The 21,905-nt window shown below is 44.7% G+C and overlaps 1 protein-coding gene across 3 annotated transcripts in view; it reads right to left on the bottom strand.

Moving 5' to 3' along the window:
- The window catches only part of TSPAN14 (tetraspanin 14), a 96,046-nt gene that overhangs the window by 20,432 nt on the left and 53,709 nt on the right, over nt 1-21,905 (bottom strand). For all 3 annotated transcript variants that reach the window (XM_075934797.2, XM_075934796.2, XM_089780060.1), the window contains exons 3-4: nt 9,905-9,955; nt 1,088-1,234 (exon numbers count right to left, since the gene is read on the bottom strand). In XM_075934797.2, the coding sequence (XP_075790912.1) occupies nt 1,088-1,234; nt 9,905-9,955 (198 nt within the window). The remainder of the gene's footprint in view (nt 1-1,087; nt 1,235-9,904; nt 9,956-21,905) is intronic.

Genomic DNA, 21,905 nt, shown 5'->3' with positions numbered 1-21,905 from the left:
TGTTTTAATTTGGTAGTTTTAAAGTGTGTCGTGAACACAGACACTGTGTCATAGTCCACTGTAATACAGAGAAAGTGAGAAAAAAATAAGCTTGAGAGATGGCAACACAAGAAGCAGAAGAAGGTCCTGACAAGGGAAGCTATTTGGATTTTTATTCTTCTCAAAATAGCTGTTAGCGTCTGGATCCAAAATAAACAAGAACTTCAAACATTAGAATTAAAATTGGGGTAAACATTGATTTCTGTACTGGAGTCCACAGTTCCGCCTATTCAGAAGGGAAACCTTTTAACTTAGGAAATTTTCAGAGGAAAGTTATGAATGTGTATTTTCCTATTTCCCTGAGGGTATCTTACCTAGGATTATCAAAAGAATAGCAGCGCTCTGCTGAGGTACATATAACCCTAAGGGTACATCAGCTCTTCTAGATATTTGCTTAGTTTTACAAAAGGTTACAAACACCAACCAAACCCCACCCCACCCCAAAAACACAACCTACAACACTAGCCAAATCACTGCAACCGAAACAGTCAGAGACTTGTTTCTACCCTTTATATACCATACAGTGAAATGTAGGTACACGATTTATATTCCAATTGATTTGTTTTATAATTATATGGTAAAATGAGAAAGTAAGCAATTTTATGACACTTTTGTATTTTGATACCGATTTTGTAAGTAGGGAGTTAAGCGAGATTAAACTTGGGGGTATGCAAGCTAACGCAGACTCCTTAAAGGGGTACAGTAGTCTGGAAAGGTTCAGAGCCACCATCTTGGAATTCCTCATTTTCAGATGTTACAAGTAATATGGGCTTCAGTGAGATTTCTGATATGTGAACACATTCCAGAATGTAACATCACAATGAACCAAGAAGCACTAGGAGAAGAAAGAAAGACAGAAAGACAGAAAGAAAGACTAAATGTATTGCTGTTATGGATACCACCCCCCAGCCACGTCAGCAGGAACTTTTACCACACATCTGTGCTCAATTCAATGTCTGGTTTCACTTAGCAATCCTCCTTTAATTGCCACACCATCCTTTCTTTCCCTGAGCACTAAGGCACCCCAGCGCACCATCAAGTTACTTACAAACTTCAGAAGGCAGATGTTTTCTCTCAGTGCTCCTATGCAGCCAGCGAATCCCAGAACGAACATCACTCCCCCGACCACCAACACAAGTACCACTGGGTCAAAGCCATGGAGACGAGTTACTTTTGTGAGATCAGATAACACACCCTAAAGAGAATAATCACAAGGAAAAACAGATCAAAATAAGTACGCGCTTCATTTACAAAAATTTCATTTTATTCCCTCCATGTTCTACTTCTGTGTCCTCCTTCTGTGACATGCATCTGACGAAGTGGGTCTTTGCCCATGAAATCTTATGCTCCAACACTTCAGTTAGTCTATAAGGTGCCACAGGACTCCTCGCCGCTTTTGCAGATTCAGACTAACACGGCTACCCTTCTGATTCTGTGTCCTCTTACATTCACACATTTTTTATTAATTCAGTGTATTTGCAAACAACTACTTGCTATACAGAAATGTTTTCTGGAATTTTTAAAGTGTGCAATCTTCCATTTTCTTATTCATGTGTTATACCTTGCGATGCGTCTCCCAAGGGTCAAGCAGTTCTCATACCAGGCCTTCCTAATCGTTAGCTTCTCTTGCTCCCTGGCTTGCCTCCCTACAGGTCATCCAATAAGCTGGAGGGGGAAAAGGAGGGTCCAAGGGACCACTGAGACAGGAGAAGCTCAGAGAGAAAGAGAGCAGTGCCCCAGAGGGAATGAGAGTGAGATTACTCCAGAAAAACTGGCAGAGCACAATGCTCTTCCCTCCCCCATTTCATACCTGGGAAGAGAAGATTACTGTGAATCTTCAGCTATGCATGTTTATGTCAACTCGCCACAAAAGTAAGATCCTTTTACTCTTGTGTAGGCAGCATTGCTGAAGCTCTCACTCAAATATCTGAAAACTTTAAGGAAGTCTAATTTATTTCGCTATTGTGTTAAATTAGAACTAGGACAGGCATTGAGTAAAGAGAATGCAAAGGCACTAAACATTAAAAAAAATAAGCATGAAGAGCCATTAATGCCACAGTGATGTTGTAAAGTAAATTCTGGAACAGGAATACAAGGCATACAGATAAAACGCTACATGCAACTGCTAACCCCATGAACATACCTTGCATATGACCCTCTAAGCCAGGGGTCCTCAACCTTTTTCTGAGGCCCATCCCAGCATGTGATAAAAACACACTCCACAGCCCAGCCATCTGTGTTACCACTGTTTTTCAGCATAACACTGAACCTTGACTTTTGTTAAGGGGCAGCAAGTGGGAACCCATGCCCCAGAGAAGCTAAGTTGCTCAGTCTTGGCTTCAGCAATGCGTGGCAGGGCTCCAGGCTTCAACGAGATGCAGTGGGGCTTTGGTCTTCTGCCCCAGGCTTGGAAGGCCCTCTGAAAGACGCTTACCACACCCTGAGACTCAGGACCCCTGGCTGAGAACCACTGCTTTAGGCCTATGGAAAGCTTTCACATCACAAGGAGGTTTTCCTAGAAAGGTTTTTATAAATAGATGTTTGATCACAAACACCATTTCTTCATCAGAGCACACTGGTTGAAGCAAAGTTTCAATAAAAAAAAAAAAGTGACAGAGCTCACAACGTAGCATGAGCATTGCAAAAATCTATCTTCATGCAGGTTTCAGCTACCACAAGATGGTGCTGAAAGCCTGGAACCATCAGCTTCAAGCCAAAGGATTCAAACTAGTGCCACTACAAAACAACCGTGTGGACAGTGGCACACGGGAAGGGGGCTTTCAGGTCCTGAATAATGTCACAGCCACTAAGGCAGTTACAGATGGTCGGTCTGTGGAGGAATGTATTTGTCTTGAGACACATTTTCCCCTCAAGACACTTGGCTGTACTCTTGACTTTAATTCATCTTGACTCCTACCATGCTGTGGATGCCTCCTAGGACATACGGCTGCAAACTGAGGGAAAGCAATATATCAACAATCTTATGCCAGCATTGCAGGGGAACATACATCAAGACAAATTAATAGTTCTTGAGACCATCTGATGACATGGACACACAACCCATCCACCAATCTGGTTGGTGTGTATTTTCAACAACACTTACCTTCCCACTTTATTTTGGCTATCGCTGACCGTTGACTAGCTTATGCAAACACACCTATTATATACTTCTCCACCCACCTCCTGTTTGTTATGGTCATTTACCAAATCTTAGATGGGGAGTTCTATGGTACTATTTTTCTGTGACATGCTTGCACAGGGCCTATCATGATGATCCATGCTGACCAAGGTTTTTAAGACACTTACTGTAATAGAAATTATGGAAGAACTTCATACAAAATGTAAGTATATAACCATGATCTTTTCTAGAAAGCTGAAAGTAAATAAAAGCATAATAATTACAATTATAATATTGTGATGGAGCATGGAACAAACTATGGTTAGGATTGTGTTTTATTAAAAGATACACGATAAAGGGGTGGGAAAGAAAAGACAAATTTTTGGTAATGTCCATTGGACTTCCAAATTTGTGAAAGCTGGAAGAGTCCCAATAAGTTACCAACAACAAGAATACAAGAAGCTCTCTCAGAGAGAGTCTTTCACTCTGATGAAAAAATGGGTCGTGATCAATGTTGGCAAGTGTGCCCTGAAATGAAGATTTGTGGTTCTTTCAACCCAACAAAAATCTAATAGTCAAGAGACAGACACAGAGAAATCAGAAATATAAATTTATAGAAGCAGCCTAATGCTGTCAAAGCATTGTATGTTGCCATCTTGCTATTCAAGGGAGACAGCATTGCTGGAGTAACTGAAAATACATCACAAAGGCAAAATTTGCAAGAGACAATACTCTCCTCTAAAAAAAAAAACCCCATGTAAATATAAAAGTAGGGTACTGCTTTAGGGAAAGTTTGTGGCATAAGCTGCTGCTGTTGGAAGAGGGGCAGCGCTGTGGTGATATTTAAGAGTTATTGAATATTTCCTGTATAATTAAAATAAACTGCCAGATGGCAGAGCTGCCAGGTTGGCACCAGTAACATGTTATTAGAACTTTACTTTTAATCAGCATGTGTCAAAATCAAAAAGGAATAAAGAGGAAGAGCAGTCCCATTCTACAGTTCCCACTGACCAGTCAAAGCATGGGCATCCTCCATTACAGAGTCACAGAAAACATGTAGATTCCCTCATGATTATGAATGTCTGATATAAAAAGTGTTCTTGCTAGATGAAGCAGTGAGCCATCCACTGGTTTAATTGGAGACGTGTTCTTATTCCCTGTGACAGGCACAATTGGAATGTACGTTTATTACCTCCAGCCCTTTTCGGTTTCTCTTTAAGCCCTGGCTCCCCAAAACAACAGCCCCAGAGCAATGGAAACAGTCAGTAACAGGATGTTTGCACCGTAATGACTCTTTTCATAACCGCTCTACTCATCTCTTCCCACCTTGAAACCACTCTCCCGCCCTGCAACTCCCCTGTCAGCTCAAACAGATCTGTGTACAAGAGGTTTTCCTGTGAACAAAGTTTTAGGGGAAAAAAGCAAAATGGGCTGGACTCTGGCACTCAGTGCCAGATACAGCACTTAGGAAGGAATCCAGGTGATAAAAATCCCTGCTGAAGAATTAATCTGAATTAATTCTGATTGAAGGGGAAAGGGTGAGGAATGCAGCACTATGAAGGAGCCAGATACATTTGGATGAGTTTCCATTGGGAGGTAGTTCAGAATGTCTCCTTAACTCTTTCCATATCCGCTTCCATTGATGATGAACTTTTTTCTGCTTTATAAATAAATTCACATCCCTAGTTTATTGCAGCATCATAGCTCATGGAGTTGTTTTTCTACTGTACATTTAGGGCTCATCTACACTGGCTTTTCCGAAAGGGGCATGCTAATTTCACAGGTCGTAATAGGGAAATCCGCGGGGGATTTAAATATCCTCCGCAGCATTTAAATAAAAATGTCTGCCGCTTTTTTCCGGCTTTTAGAAAAGCCAGAAAAGAGCGTCTACACTGGCCCCGATCCTCCGGAAAAAAGCCCTTTTCCGGAGGATCTCTTATTCCTACTTTGAAAGCTGGAAGAGTCCCAATAAGTTACCAACAACATGAATACAAGAAGCTCTCTCAGAGAGAGTCTTTCACTCTGATGAAAAAATGGGTCGTGATCAATGTTGGCAAGTGTGACCTGAAACGAAGATTTGTGGTTTTTTCAACCCAAGAAAAATCTAATAGTCAAGAGACAGACACAGAGAATTCAGAAATATAAAGAGTATCCTCCGGAAAAGGGCTTTTTTCTGGAGGATCGGGGCCAGTGTAGATGCTCTTTTCCGGCTTTTCTAAAAGCCGGAAAAAAGCGGCGGACATTTTTATTTAAATGCCGCGGAGAATATTTAAATCCCCCGCGGATTTCCCTATTACGACCTGTGAAATTAGCATGCCCCTTTCGGAAAAGGGGCCAGTGTAGACGTAGCCTTAGAGTTTGATCTGCATGAAGAAGTCGACCATACAGATTCACACTTGATCTGCACCAGTGCTGAAGGATATCAGTAACATCAAGGGTTTTAGACTTTAGTTTCTCTCACCGGTTGATTTATCCTATCCTTAGCCAGCAACACACACAGCTTATAGGTCACTCAAATGTTAAGCCACAGACTTTAGGTATCCTACAGGTCATTTTCAAGATTTGAGTGTATCAACAGCAAGAGCCAACAGGAGGAAAAGCAGAATGACATATGAAAAAGTTACAGGACAGAGAAGTGTTAAAAGAGATCTAACAATATCAATTTAGCAAAACTTCCCCCTTAAGCAAATCCAGTATGTTGTTTACACCATGAGGCAGATGGAGATGGTTATGTGTTTGCCATTACTGTAATTACAAATAGTAGGCACTTCTTTTTAAACTGTGGACAGCACAGGAAGAGCTTAATTAAAGAAAAGGCAGAATCTGCAAGACCTGTTTGTGCTTTACAAACAGAAATGCGTTAATTACATTAACATTTCACATAACATTCAGAGAAAGGAGAATACAGGTAAGAAATGTTTTTGTTTGTTTATCTTTACTATTGTCACATAATGACTAGAAAATGTGTAATAGGAAGTAGCATAATCTCATTCACCAAACTGGCCTTCACATTGCATTCCTATCAGAACAGGAAAAAACCCTAAATAAATTCATAGTTTGCATTTCTTTTTGTCCTTAGTGGAAAACCATAAGTGCAAACTTTTTCCATTTTCCAAAACAATGAAGGAAGTATAGGTCCTATTAGGGATGTTAAATTTTGAGTAACTGACTGATCGAATAGTCGAATTGCATCGACTATTCTATTAGTCGATAGGATGCCTCTGCCTTTGAAGTGTAGCAACAGACCTAAAGCTGTTGCTACACTTGAAAGGCAAAAGCACTGCGGGGAGCATAGGGCCAGCAGGGCAGTCCCCCACTGGCCCTGTGCTCCCCACGGTGTTTCAAAAGCGTCAGCGCCATGTAGAGCCTGGGATCAACTGGGAACTCCCCTACTGACTCTAGGCTCCACGTGTCGTTTCAAAGCAGCAGTGCCGCATGGAGCCCGGGGTCATCGGGGCAGTCCCCAGCTGATCCTGGCTCCACGTGGTGCTGCCACTTTGAAATACCCCCCTTCACCTCCCCTTGCTGCCTCTTTCTGACAGAGGCATTTGCTTATTGGAGAGTCGACTAGTCGTTGACATCCCAAGGTCCCATTAAAATAAATACATGGCTTCTGCTGGACTCCTGAAAATGGTCAAATGGTTTTCTATAAATCACTAGTAAAGGAAGCAAACATTACATAGAACTCTATTTAAAATGCACACACTGGGCAAGATAGTTTTCTAGTGTAGACGTGCCCCCAGCAGCTATTTCAAAATAACAACTCCGAAAATAACTATTTCAAAACGGGTCCACTAGGGATGTTAAATTGCATTTGATCAGCTAATTGAATAGTTGATGGAATTTCTATCGACTATTCGATTAGTGGATAAGAATGGAAACTGCAGAGCCACAGCAGGGTTAGCTCCCAGCCCCAGGTGCTAGGCTCTTAATACATTTAAAAAGCAGAGGCGCAGTGTATGTCTGCTATACGTCTGCCTCCCCTGCCCTCCTCCCCCACGAATACAGCGCTGGGGGGGAACCGGCTTATCGTGTAATCAACTAGTTGATTATATCCCTAGTGTCCGCACTACTGGGAAGCTTTGAAGTTAGTCCAAGGCAGGCTCTCTTAATGTGGATGTGCTACCTTGACTTAGAGCCCGAGGAAGCACTCAGGAGTAATTACTTTGAACGACTCTGGAGAGACGCTATTTCAAAATAGCGGCAGTCTTCTTCTTTCGAATGTCAGGTTCAACGCTATATTTCTTCATCAAAGTTGGACGTCCAAACTCTCCAGCCAGCGAACAGCATCGCTGGTTAGATTGTGGATATCCTTCAGTGAGCCAATACATTTTCGTGTTGGGCATTCCACAACAATGTGGTGTATATTTTGCGGACTGCCACAATCACAAAGTGGAGATAGCAACAAATTCCACTTATGCAGTGTGTTCTAAACGGGCTTAGGACCAGGCAGGGTAGATGCAGTTACCTACAGGCAGTCCCCGAGTTACGCGGATCCGACTTATGTTACGAACGGGGTTTGCTCCGCATCTCACTGGTCTGCTGGAGACCAGCAGACCAGGGAGACGGGGAGCAAAGCCTCTGAGCACGCGGGCAGCGGGACAGCGCGTGCTGCGCAGCTTTGCTCCCCATCTCCCTGGTCTGCTGGGGAGGGGGGGGAAGGGGGGGAGAGACCAGCAGACCAGGGAGATGCGGAGCAAAGCCGCGGAGCACTTGGGCAGCGGGACCGCGGTGCGTCTCGGTCCGCCGCCCGCGTCTCCTTGGTATGCTTGGGGGGGGGGGGGGCGGGCACAGCTAGTATGCCCCCCCCCCTCCCCCGCAACAGACCAGGCTTTTCTCCGGACGCCTGTGGTGGAGCAGCTGGGGCGCTGCCGGTTGGTCCCGCAGCGCCGCTCTGGGCGCTACTGAACCAACCCGGCAGCACCCCAGCTGATCTGCCCCAGGCGTCCCCAAGTCAGCTGCTGCTGAAACTGACCAGCACTGACTACAGGAAGCCCGAGGCAGAGTTGCTCTGCCCCGGGCTTCCTGGAATCAGCCACTGATCAGTTTCAGCAGCAGCTGACTTGGGGACGCTTGGGGTTCTTAAGTTGAATCTGTATGCAAGTCGGAACTGGTGTCCAGATTCAGCCTGTTGAAACCACATGGCGCACGGGCGCTTGCGGGGGCAGTGCGCTTGGCGGGGGGAGCGCCGGGCACGCGGCACTCGGCGGGAGGGGGTGGAGGGGAGCGCCGGCCCCGGGCGCGCGGCACTCGGCGGGGGGCGGGGGGGGGGAGCTTTTGATTAGATTTAAAGCTCTGGTATGTGTACAATAAGGTGATTTACTGGTAGGGATTTGGACTAGAACCCAAACACTTTTATGGCATCACTGCAGTAGGTTCTAAAATAAAGTGTGTTAAGAGAAATTCAGACATTAGGGCTCAGACTCCCCCCACTCCCTACAATATCCCACCTGGACTTCCAATAATTCTAACTCTACAATATGTACCAATAATTCTAACTCCACAATATGTACATCAGACACTGGCCTTTCCCAAACCCTGTTTAATTCTACTCAAGTCACAGCAATGTTGGTAGCAACAGAAAGAAAATTTGCAGAAAAAAACAATTTAAAAACAAAAAAAATCGTGACTAAAATGTACCATTATCAACATATTACAGATAACATACTTGGTAGACCCACTCAAATAACTATACATATTTAGTTCATATTATTTCTAGTGGCAGGACAGAAAACAGAGATTACATTTTGTTTTCTCTTTTATATTATCAGAAGCACAGGCATTAATACTAATGTCTCCACCAACAACCAGTTCATGGTTCTTATACCTTTTTCTCAGGCCATCAAGCAGTGCTCAAAATAGCAAAATCTGACTTTGTGGGCGAGAATGTATCTTTCAGTAATGAAAAGCAAGCACTGATGTTTAACTGAAAAGTGGCACGGCTGGATTATCTTCTTAGTTTGTCACAAATGGAAAAATAATGGAGTGATGCTGCAGCAGCTGCCACAGGGCTTTGAAGACGAAGGAGAGAAGGTTAAACTAGGTAAACATTGCAGTGATATACCTGTGTTGTACATGGACCCTACAGAAACAAGCATCCCTATGATGGGCAACATCTAGGACAAGGGTAGGCAATAATTTTTGAAGGAGGACTATGTCATAAATTTTGCAAGTGGCCACAGGCCAATCTGGAAGGGGTGGGGCCTCCAACAGCGTGTTGCCAGAGACACACGATCCCTTTCTGATGTTTCTATTCAAAAGGCTCTCGTGTTCCCAGTGGCTGCTAGGCAACGCATTGCCTGACAGGTGCAGGGAAGGTGCCAGCCCTTTACAGAGAAGCACTTAAAAGGGCTCGCAGCTCCCCGCGCCTCTAGCGCCTTGCTAGGGAGAGACACACGAGGCCTTTCAACTGTTTCTCTTTAAAGGGCTTGCGCCTTCCCCGTGGCTGCTAGGCAACGCATGGGAAAGACACGAGCCCTTTAAATAGAAGCAGTTAGAAGGGCTCACACCAGGGGTGGGGCCTGGAACTGCATCGCAGGCCGGAAGAAAGCCGGAGGTGGGCCGGATCCAGCCCAAAAAGGCTTTTGCCCACCCCTGATCTAGGACTTTCTAGAAAGCAGTAAATTATTTTTTCCTGTAAGAATTTAGCAGAGAGCTTTTTCACTCCTATTATTTCTTGAACATGAGAGACTAAAAAGCTTTAAAAAAATTGATTAATGCAAAAGCAATAGTCCATCATAGTCTTACCTTTTCACTCCATGCCCAAAGCCCGGCTGCAAGGAAAGCAACTCCAGCTAGCTAGAGAAAAGAATACAAAAATTGATTAGTCCATGAATCAGCAATGAAAACAACAGTTCTGACCCCCACGTTTACAAATATTCACTATTAATACATGTAGTAAAGGGAAAAGGAGTGCGCATTTCTGAGTCTCTATCTGTTTACAAGGAACAGCAGTCTTCTCATGAAAAAAAAAATGTTTCAGCAGAACATAAAAATCATCTGATCGGTTTCTTATTCCCTAATTAAGTTAGCATTCCCTGTAGAAACAGAAGGAAGGGCTTTTTAGGACTCTAGAGTGAGGTCAACTATTGTCTCCAAACTAGGATGTGAAAAGTTAGCCAGTTAACCTTCATGGGTGATGCTTACCAGCTCTGGTTAGCTGGAGGGCTCTGGAGCAGCTCCTTGCTTGCCATGGAGAGGCAGCCACTCCAGCCCCACGGGGCCCACTGCAGACAGAGGCACTCCAGCACCTATCAGTGGCATCTTTGACACCCCCACCCTTTAATTGGTTAACCACTCAAACACTACATTTAACCTGTTAACCGGTTAAATGGGATTTTAAATCCCTACTCCAAGCTGATGAAACCAAAACATGGGATGACAACTGTTCAAATCTAGACAAAGCTGATAGCTTGATCCTCAGACATATTTACTGTGAATTGAGTGGGTTCAGCACATCCCTGGAGATGTTCCCCCCAGGGCAAGCTTAAGCCATGTGTTGGATGGCCCACACATGTAAAATGGCAAAGAAGGCACTTGCATTGCTGAATTACGTGGCTAGCCAGAGACTCTCGCTCTCTAGTTGTGCTGGAGATCTGGTATCATTTGCCAGTACTGAATTTACTTAATTTTGATGAAAACTGTAGGTGATGGTTCCTGAACCTCAGGACTTTTTCCTATGTCCCTCAATCATGGTGGCTATTTCTACACTGCAAATCAATTTCGAAATAAGGTCACACTAGTTATTCCAAAATAGCTTATTTTGAATAGCATATCTGCATTAGGGAAGCCTGCCTCAGACTAATTTTGAGTCTTTCCTGTAGTGTAGACGTACTATCTTGATGTAGAGCCCCAGGAGGCACTGGGGAGGAACAACTTAGCCCCTCACCAGGGCCATTCTATTTCGAAATGGAAGAAGTGGAGCATCTACATACGCCTTATTTCAAAATAGCTGGACATCACCTTTGACTCAAGCCTCTTTCTATGCAGTCATCTCGAGGCTATGTCTAAACCTTGCAGATTATTTCTGCAGTACACTGCTCAGATACCACCTTTTCTGTCCATCCAGGCAGCTAAAACTCTCAACCAGGTCCCATCACCTTGCATCTCAATTACAACATCCTCCCCCTGGCCTTGACAAATAAATCCATACCCATTCAGAATGCTTGATTTCCTCCACTAGCTCCCTCTTCTGCCACAACTTACGGTCACTCAAGGCCTTTTCCGACTATTCCCCACTTTCAGTCAGTGTCAAATCCCATGCCAGATAGTTGTGGAAGTGCAGCTTCCATTGTGCAGTTATTGCATCTTCATGCTTTCCTTCTATACTAGCCTTTCATGCTTGGGAGGAGATTCCCCCATCAATTTTCACAAACCTACCTCGTTACCTTCCTTCCAATTAATCATCATTCACTGTCTTGCCTACAAAAAGCTTGATTACAATTAAGGAGAGGTTTCAGCACATCAGCAGTCTGTCATGGTGACCAATAGGGTCCTTGTTTCCCTGCATTCCCTCAGTCTGACGGGGTCCACCTGCTGTCTCATCTTAGATTGTTTGGGGCAGGGGTCTTTTTATTTTGGCTCATATGCACCTAGTGCATTCCTAGAGTCATAGACCAGAGCCCCGGGAATTACAGTGTTACAAACAACTGGTTATCTGACTTGCCCAAGGCCACAGAACCAATTGGGGGATAAGCCAGGAACAGAATCTAGGCCTCCCATGAGAAACTCTCTTGTAATAAGCAGGGCCGCTCACAAGCCCCGCACTGCACATGTGCAAGAGCCGCATTGCGCATGCGCGCGCCGCCGGTAAACAGGGCACACGGCTGAAATCTACTTGCCATGGGCGAGTAGATTCTCTAGTTTGTTGAGCCCTGGTAATAAGCATCATTACAGACCTAAGAACAGTCACACTGGGTCAGACCAAAGGTCCGTCTAGCCTATTAGCCTGTCTCCTGACAGTGGCCAGTGCCAGATGCTTCAGGGAAGATTATAAAATGCACCATTCCCGGTCATCCAGCTTCAGCTTCCAGCAATCTGAGTATGGTCAAACTGGGGCATGGGGGAGAGAGGTGTATTGGGGGGATGAGGGGGAGGGAACTACCATTTTCTGAATGTTCCAGTCATTCAGTTAGATAAAATCTTTCTTCTCAAGGACAGTGTGCACCTCCAAAAACCGGTACACTTTGGTCCAGCAACATCCATGCTCTATCCCTCCATGAACTTTTTGGTGATCACTGGTTTCCATCAAGTGACTCCTGGGCTCTTGTTATTTACCCTTTCACACAAACTTCTGCGTTCACTTTCTCTATACCATTCATGGGATTTATAGACCTCTATCATTGCCCTCCTCCATCACCTCTTCTCTGACTGCCCCCATTCTTTGTAATGTTTCCTCAAAACACTAAACCCTGAAAAAGCTTTTTTTTGGGGGGCGGGGGGGGGGGGAGAACGACTTGTTCTTAGTCCATTGCATCCCCCAACCCCATCTACAAATAAAAATCTCACTCCTTTTAAACACTGTTTATTAAAAAAAAGACCATGACGCCACCTTAAGGGATCACTTTATATATTCCTGTGTAAAGGATATTATCCCATGGCCCATTTTTTTAAATCTTATCTGCACTATGATGATCACTTCTGAGAATTTTATGCACCACTTCCTGCAGCTCATTCCCCAGTTTAGTACTTTTACAGTGCAGTACCAGACTTTGCGCTACTTTATTTCCATTTTCCCCAATGAGTTTTCTGTGTCAAGACTCATTATCTAACTCCCTTCCATTAGATAAGCTGTTTCTTTGCTTTCTGCTCCTGACTTATTTAAGACACTTTGAATTAGGTGGTGGGGATTAGGGATGTAAGCAGGTAGTCGAGTCAACCAGTTGCTTCCCCCCCACACACACTGTCTCTGTATCAGAGGCAGTAAGGGGGAGGGAGAAGAAGCCATCTCCACGGGGTAGAGGGGGAAGGCGAGGGGAGACAGAGGTGCAGTGGGAAATAGCTCAAGTGTGGACTGAACCAGTCCCCGCTCCTGCTTGTCCAACTGCTGTGCCTCTGCCTTTTAAATGTAGTGAGAGCCCCACACTCAAGACCTCTGCAGGGCTTTTGCTACATTTCAAAAGACAAAGGAAGCACAGAGGGAACCCAGGGTGAGCAGGGACTCCCCAGTTTCCGCTTGCCCCAAGTTCCCTGCTGTGCCTCTGCCTTTTAAATGTAGTAAGAGCTGCAGGTGGCTCTTACCACATTTAAAAGGCCGAAGCGCAGCCAGGATAGGGAGCACCCCACTCCAACCCTTAACTAAATCGAGTAGTCAATGGGAATTCCATTGACCACTTGATTAGCTGGTTAATCAAATTTAACATCCCTAGTGGGGATAGTCTCCCAACTCCTTTCTTTCCAGAAAGTAGCAAGTTTGAGACACATTTGAGCCAGATCTCGCACTGACTAAAACACTGTACAACTCCCATTAACTAATAGCTCATTAACCTGAAGAAAAAAAAAATATCGATCCTTATTCTGACCTTGTGATCTCTCTCTCATTCTCAACTCTTTGTAGTCACAGGCAGCATTATTCTTCAGTATCTAAACAAGATGACATTTTCCACCTCCATGTCTGATCTAACCAGCTCTTTATCGGCTCCAGCAGTAATCTGCACACCTGTTGACCCTGTAGGTTAATAATATGCTGCTATAGCCAAAGCTTTTCCATAGTTCGAGTGTACATGGAGATCCCAGTCTCATTTACCCAAAAAGTGTGTTGGGGTGGGGAGGGGGTGGCACATATCTGAAGCTCTGTGGATAAACAGAGCTTCAGATAAAGGAGAGGAGACACAATCAGAGTCTGCTCAAGACAAATTAGCATTTCCACATGCCACCCTCTTCCTCCTATGTCTAGTGTGGCAGATTTAGCCACGCTGCCCTTCCTTTGTAACAGAGGTGAATGGGCTAAATCTGCCATCTTAAGATGCTGCTTTCCTTACCTATAATTAGAGCAGCCCATGTATTCAACCAGCTCTGGAAATACTGAGTAGTAGATGTAGAGTCGTTAGAGATGGGAAACCTCTACTTTGCCCCTGGCAAGCAGGGTATAGTTCCCACGAAACAGGCTGAGTCAGATATTCGACAGAGACCATACTTGCTTTCTCTCAGCATTCCTACTGCACGGCCTTTTAGCTAACTGGAGTTTGCAAAGATTGGGCTCATACCCAGCTATCAGTCACTCAGGAATTTCAGTTGGCCACAGCTGTATCATGTTAGTAGAACACCGTTTTTTAAACTGAAATCAGTTCTTTCCTATTGTGAAGGCTGTTCCCCACTCTAGCACGACAAATGCAGACGTGCAGGCCTTCAGGAGCACTCCAAAACCTTGCCTCTACAGGCTTTGGTACAAAAACTTCCCCCCAAATCCTAGTATCCAGATTTTGGGGAATCCACTGCCACCACCCAACTAATTCCAAGAAAAAAAAAAAAAAAAACACGGAAGAAATCACTTGGGAAATCTCCTCCCTAAGGTAAAACTCTCCCCCTGCCCCAACCTCTGTTTTATTTGGAGTTGGGAAAAAACAGAGGGAATTCACACACAACAATGGACTCTGCCCTTGTAACTAGGTGTTGAGTCCTAAGGACAACAATAATCAATCCTGGTTAATCAGAAAATAAAACAATCCTTTACAATTACAACAAAACTATAGTTGCAAGCATAGTAAAGTGGCTAGATGGAAAGAGCCACCAATTGATATATATACACACTCCGGGAAACCCCCTGGGCTAAAACTTAGTTACAAAGAAAAAAAAGCACTTAAGCTCAGACATTTCCACATCCCCAAACAAGGAAAACAATAAATCCTGACTGACTGTAAGCTTTTCCCTACTTACACATTTTAAGCAATCCGTTCTCGGAGAAAAGTGTCTCCCACCTCCCTCAGTACTTGGAAGAAATGGTTTTGCCTCTCAAACAAAAAAGGGAGAGAAAAAACCCTCTCTTCCAGTTTGAAATTCCTACCTGCATTGTTATTGGCTGACCATCCGATACCTGGCTAGATACAGGAGACATCAGTTTACCCCTTAGTCACTGGGTGCTGGTCAACACTCCTAATTATGACAGCTATGATTTCTATTTTGTGCTTTCTTGCTTCATAACATGCACAATGTGCCTCATGTGACCAGGATTCATTAACAAATGTGGTCCGTTGGTTGGATCGTTGGCTTTCCCAGCGCAGGTGCTGAGGGGGAAAACGGTAAGAATGCTGGCCCATAGAAACACAGAACGCTAGAACTGTAAGGGACCCTGAAAGGTCATCAAGTCTAGTCCCCTGCTCGTGGCAGGACCAAGCACTATTTAGATCATCCCTGACAGGTATCGGTCTAACCTGCTTTTAAATATCTCCATTGATGGAGATTCTACAACCTCCCTAGGCAATTTATTCCCAAGTTTAACCATCCTGTCAGTTAGAAACACTCCTGTTAATGCATCCCAGAATCATGTTTGCTTTTTTTTGCAACAGTGTTACATGTGGTCTCATATTTAGCTTGTCATCCACTATGAACCCTAGATGCCTTTCTGCAGAACTCCTTCCTAGACAGTCACTTCCCATTTTGTATGTATGAAACTGACTGTTCCTCCTTAAGTGGAATACTTTGTATTTGTCCCTACTGAATTTCATTCTATTTACCTCAGACCATTTTTCCACTTTGTTCAGCTCATTCTGAATTATGACCCTATCCTCCAAAACACTTGCAACCCCTCTCAGCTTGGTATCAGCTGTAAATTTTATAAGTGTACTCTCTATGCCATCATAGAAATCATTGATGAAGATATTGAACAGAACTGGTCCCCAAACACTGATCCCTGCAGAACCCTACTTGTTATGCCCTTCCAGCATGACTGTGAATCTTTGATAACTACTCTTTCAGAACAGTTATGCACCCACCTTATGGTAGTCCCATCTAGGTTGTATTTCCCTAGTTTATAAATAAAGTCATGTGAGACTATATCAAATGCTTCACTAAAGTCTAGGTATACCACATCTACCGCTTCCCTTTTATCTTCAACGCTTGTTATCCCATCAAAGAAAGCTGTCAGGTTGATTTGGCATAATTTGTTCTTTACAGATCCATGCTGTTGCATAATCTTCCAGATGTTTACAAATGGATTCCTTAATTATTTGCTCCATTATCTTTCCTGGCACAGAAATTAAGCTGACTGGTTTTGTCCTCCCTCCCGCCCTTTTTATAGATGGGCTCTATATTTGCTCTTTTCCAGTCTTTTGGAATCTCTCCCAACTTCCATAACTTTTCAAAAATGATAGATAATGGCTTAGATACCTCCTTGAGTGAGTATTCTAGGATACATTTCATCAAGCTCTCATGACTTGAAGACATCTAGGAGAGATTCAAATGCCCCTCGCTGATTAGGGCGCTCCAAGCCAGCAGCATGTGTTTCTACTGGTGGTGTAAAGCCGCACATGTCTCAGTTCACATAAAATTTATTATGTACATGGATAGAAAAAAAAAAGAAAATTGCCCAGCATGCCTTCTGTAGTAAGCCTGATCACCCCCTTTAGATTATTGTAAATAGTGTTCTTCTGCCACTTCTATCTCAGAACCATCACTTGTACTGTTAGCAGCATAGAGTAGTAATTCTTTTCTCGAGGCTGATCTGCTATTGCCCTCTAGCCCAGAGAATATACACCTGCTGAGAAACAGATAGATAGAGACCAATATCTTTAAAAACACCAAACCCTACACCACTCTGAAAAAAACAACGTTTCTAGCAAAAGCAGCAAAATCTGGAGCTACCACCTTCAGTGAGCTGAACACTGTAATGCCACATGGCGTCAAACAGGAAGTCGGAGGGGGAAGGATGGAGTTTCTTTATCATTACATGTGTTTGGCAGAGGTCAGGATTTTGAAATGTCACAGCTTCTGCTGCCACTGGCATGGCACTGAACAGACTTGGAGGAATTCCTGGATTGCTCTGCAGCTAAACACACAGAATGTCTTGATACATTTTATATACAGGAACTCAAAAGAGCGTCAGGTGATTCTGCACAAGTTCAGTATCATATTATAAGACAAGCACACACAAAGCAATACAAAATAATTAGGCATGATCCAGCCACAGATAGGTAAAGTGATGCTAGTTAAAAAAACCCTAACATTTCAAGGTACTAGATAAGCAATAGCAGACAGAACACATGCAGCTTGGTCATGTTGAGGCAAGTACACAGCTTGAGTGTTAAAAAAATAATCTCCATCTTAATAGGCTTTGACAAGCACATGAATGTTTCAAAAGTAGTAGTGACCTCGACACACCCAAGTCTAAGCAGTAACTTTTCAGATAGGAAATAAAAATCTTTCATTGCGGATTTTCTATTATATAAATTCACCAGGGGGGCTGTGCCCCCTGCTCGCTGCACTCGCCAACTCTCCCTTACTCCTGCTTGCTGGCTTCTTTTGCAGTCAGAGAGCCTGTTAATCTTGCACTGAGCCCAGCTGCGCTCTCCATGGCCCCGAGTCACTCGCACCCTTCTCTACTCCCGCTCACCACACCCCTGGACAGGCAGTGAAAGGGGTCTCTGGGCCCCACCATGCAGAGGCAGGTGACTCTCCCCCCTGCCCCCAGCTAGCCTGCCCCTACTCAGCCGTGTTGGCAGCTGCTCTGAACGCTGCTGGGCCTCCCCTGTGATGCTTCAGGGGTTGCCAGACAGCAGTGGCCATTCGGGGTGCAGCAGAGGATGGGGTGGTGTTCCCAATATGAGTGGGCCGTGCCCTAAGACTCGCACCAGCTATAGCAGTCCCCTGGGCCAGGGAGGTTGAGAGCCCCTGCCTGGGAGGAGCATGACCTTGCGGCCCCCGTCCTCAGGCAGCAAGCCAAAGCTCAGCCCACCCACACACAGTCATGCATTATAACCAGACACCAGAAGGGGACATGGCAGAGTAGTTGCTTCCCCCAAGCAGGAGACTGCCAAGGCTGGCCCAGCGAACAGCCAGCACCTCCCCTTAGCCACCTGGCCCTGTGCCGCTTCCCTTGTGGGCCTGCTCCCGCGTGGCACTCCAGGCCATCAGGAAGGCCCCCCCAACATCCGCAGGCCCAACCACTCCGAGTCTCTACCCTCCAAGCAATGGCAGCGGTGCTACTGAAGCCCCATTCCCTGCAGCAGGCTGATCCGGAGCAGTGCCTATGAGTTGTCCGGTGCAGGGAGCGATTCCATCCACTGTTCAGGGACAGGCAAAGCCACCTGGCAGTCCAGCCTGAGCAGATTCTCCCTCCACAGAGTCCCGGCCGGTCAGCTCTAGCCTCGGCTTTTTAGGAGGTGGAACCTGGATGGCAGCTTTGCCATCCCCAAGCAGTGTCCAGGACAGGGAGGCCATTGGGGAGGCGGGTGGAGGTGGAGCCTGCAGGATGCAGAGTGTCACAATGGCATCACTCTGTCGTCCGGCAGGAAAAACTCTCTCATTTTTTATAAATAGTTAGAGACATAGATACAGAGAGAAAAAACTGTCCAGCACAGATATTCACTAGAAACTGCCGACTTATTAAAACCAAAACAGTTTCGACAACTTTCAAAAGAACCTTCCCTAGTTTCCTGCCAGGTCACCTAGTGGGCTGCCGAGGAGCCCAAGTTCCAGTGTCAAGCTGCCAGGACAGCCCCTCCATTTAGCCTGACTGGAATAGTCCATGGCTTGCAGGATGTCTGCTGTGGAACTTGAAGCCCTGGACTGAACTGGGATCCTACTGGCTTCTAGGCTCCTCCAATTCTTGAAGGCAACACAGGGGCTCAGCTAGCAGAGGTGGGGGGGAAGAGGGCAGAGAACAAATGGACATTTCAATTTTCCCTCCCGAATATGAAAAAAATCGATTTTTTTCTTAGACAATTTTGAAAATTCCTAGGTTTCATGCTCGTTCTCAATAATTGTGTGTGTTTTCAAAGCATTGGCATTGCCTATGGAAAGTGAATTCTGAGTTTCCAGCAGCCATTTTTTAAGATGTCTATCTAGTATTTCCTACTCGTATGCCACAATGAGAAAGAAGGCAAGAGAAGAGGAAGCTGATGTAGGCCACTTAATCCATGCTGTGGCAGATTGGTACCATTTTGGCAGACTGAATTACCATCTCGAGGAAGGTTTCTAGGAAAGGAAAGAAATGGGGACTAGTTGATGCATACCACAAGAAGAGAAGACCATGCTGCTATTCTCATAGTGAGGTATTTAACACATTCGTGTTGGTTGTCCTCCTATTTTGATCCCATCCTAATTTTTTTTATAAATGGATTTCTCAGTTGAGAAGTATTTATTTAGGTTTTCATTAGTCAGCATATATTTACCCTGCCTACACAGAAGTTATTGGGCAGGGGATTTGACACCCATCAATTAAAACAGCTAAGTGTTGCTTCGGATTGATTATTGCTGTACTACAAGAGGCGGAGGGGAATTTTTCAGAGATTGCTATAAGAAGGGTTATTAGGTTCAGCAGAAAGGACATTGGTCCTAGGAGGAATGGGGAAGGCAGTACCTGTTATTTCTCCCTACAATTCCATGCCCCCCCCGATCTGGGAGTAGTAGAAAGAACATGCTCATTTATTTGTTCTAACAATTTTTTTCTCTCTAGATGAGGGCTCCCAGGGACCTTTGGACATAGTATAGCAAAATTATAACGGATTTGCTTTTAGACTACTGTGTACATTCCACTTTTGCCAATTCCCTTATGTCACTTTCACTCAGAGGTTGTTGACTTGGCTGTTACAAGTTGATCTCATTTCTTTTATTTCAAAAGTATAGGTCTTCTCTGAAAAGTGACTAATACCAGCATTGTAGGGTTCCATTAATCACCTCCAGTACCTTCTAAGCCCCATAGCATCAGTTTACAATAAGGGGATATATTTTTCTGTCACTACAAGCTCTCAGATTGTGTTCTGAAGGCTAACGGCATTCTTTCTTGCTTGTGCATCACAAGCTTTTTTGTAGGCCAAATCACACCTTCAACACCACTGCAGCCTCATTGTTGAATCTCAGTAAATTATTCATTGAGAATCAGCAGCAGAAATAGATTCAGGATCACTCCTTTTTAGCCATGATGGCTCCATTAGATTAAAGGGACATCTACACTAACCCCCCAGATCGATCTAGGGAGGCGAATGAGGGCGACCGGAATTGCAAATCAAGCCCGGGATTTAAATATCCTGCGCTTGATTTGCATGTTCCCAGCCACTCACCTTTTTATAAATTGACTAGCCCGAAGTAACTGCCTGCGTCTACACGTGGCAGTGAAACGGGATTCCGGAATAAAACCCCTAAATTGTGGAATGAGGTTTACCACCGAAATTGATTTGCAATTCCGATCACCCTCATTAGCCTCCCTAGATCAATTTAGGGGGCTAGTGTAGACGTACCCTTAGAGACAGAAGCTTGCTTTGACCAACAAAGCAGCAACGTAAGCTGCCCATTAGAACAGATCTGTTTCTCCCCTTTAGATTCATTTGCAAAATTACTTGGATGAATTCATTTCAGCCTATGAATTCCTGACAATGGTACACTATGGGCCAAATTATGACACCCTTGCTCACCAAGTAGCCTTTAAATAAGGGCATCACAATCTGGCCCTAGAAGAATTGTTGCCAGTAGTCACAATTTGTGGAAGCCTGTCAAAAATTACTGTGTATTTCTGATTGACTAACACCATCACATCCAAATCCACCACTCTCATGACCTTGCAAGTACTTCTGAAAGGAACATTCTAGTTTGGCCATGTTGCGAACTAGGGACGCTCAAGAACATCTGTATAAATGTTTAACCGTTGAAATTTTTAGCGGTTACACATGGGGGGGGGGGGGGAGCCAGCTCCCCACGAGCACCGCCTGATAGAGAGGCACCAGCACGGGGCGGCCGGTAGCATCCCACATGTACCAGCTCCCGCCTCCCTCCTGCTGCTGCTACCTCCCTCATGGGGAGCCAGATGATACAGAGGCAGCAAAGGGAGAGTGGGGGGGAAGGATGGTGGCGTGTGTAACCATTCGGATTAACTAATGAGCTTAAGTTGATCAATTAATCATGTATACGAGTACATGCTAGTATCCTTGCTGTGAGCCAGCATATTTTTCTGGGCATGCGCTTCCATTCTCACCTCCTAAATGCCTCAAATGCCTCAGATGTCCAAGAGAACAAAATCTTACAGAAGTGTGGAGGACCTGTGTGTCAACACAGCCAAATTTAGAATTCCTAGTGATTTGTACGGCCCACATTTCTCCCAAATCTATTTCCCAACCTCTAACTTGCTAAGAGGACTGACTCTCAGACTGAGAACACTGTTGAAGTCTCCAAGCTCATTTGGTATTTGAGGGGCCAAAGACTACCAAAAAAACTTCAAGTAGATTTAAATGTGGTGCTGTTTTTGTGATGCCAATCCCAGTGCAGAAGGCAATGGACAGACATAAAAAACACTACCTATGTGATCAGACACCTATCCTACTTTAACAAGTTCTGGTTGCTATCCACGTGGTCTGGAGTGGATACAGCCACTGTGGTAAAATCAAATGACACATCAGAGATGGTTCTCTCCTAATCCTTCAAGATGTTCAACTTCAAATCAGAGGAAAGGGCACCTAGCACCTCATTGGGTCCAGCCTTAGAGGCACTGCAGTTTCTATAATATGCTGACGTACCTGACCTACCCCAGTGATTTCATCGAAGTGGAATGAAAGGAGATTCACAGGGCTGCCAAACTGCGAAAATTTAAAGGAGTTCCTGGTTT

Source organism: Pelodiscus sinensis, chromosome 8 (genome assembly GCF_052426305.1).
Source record: "Pelodiscus sinensis isolate ZL-2025 chromosome 8, ASM5242630v1, whole genome shotgun sequence".
Taxonomy (NCBI): Eukaryota; Metazoa; Chordata; order Testudines; family Trionychidae; genus Pelodiscus; species Pelodiscus sinensis.
Note: the sequence above shows the minus strand (reverse complement) of the source record. Positions and strands in the feature narration are given on the sequence as shown.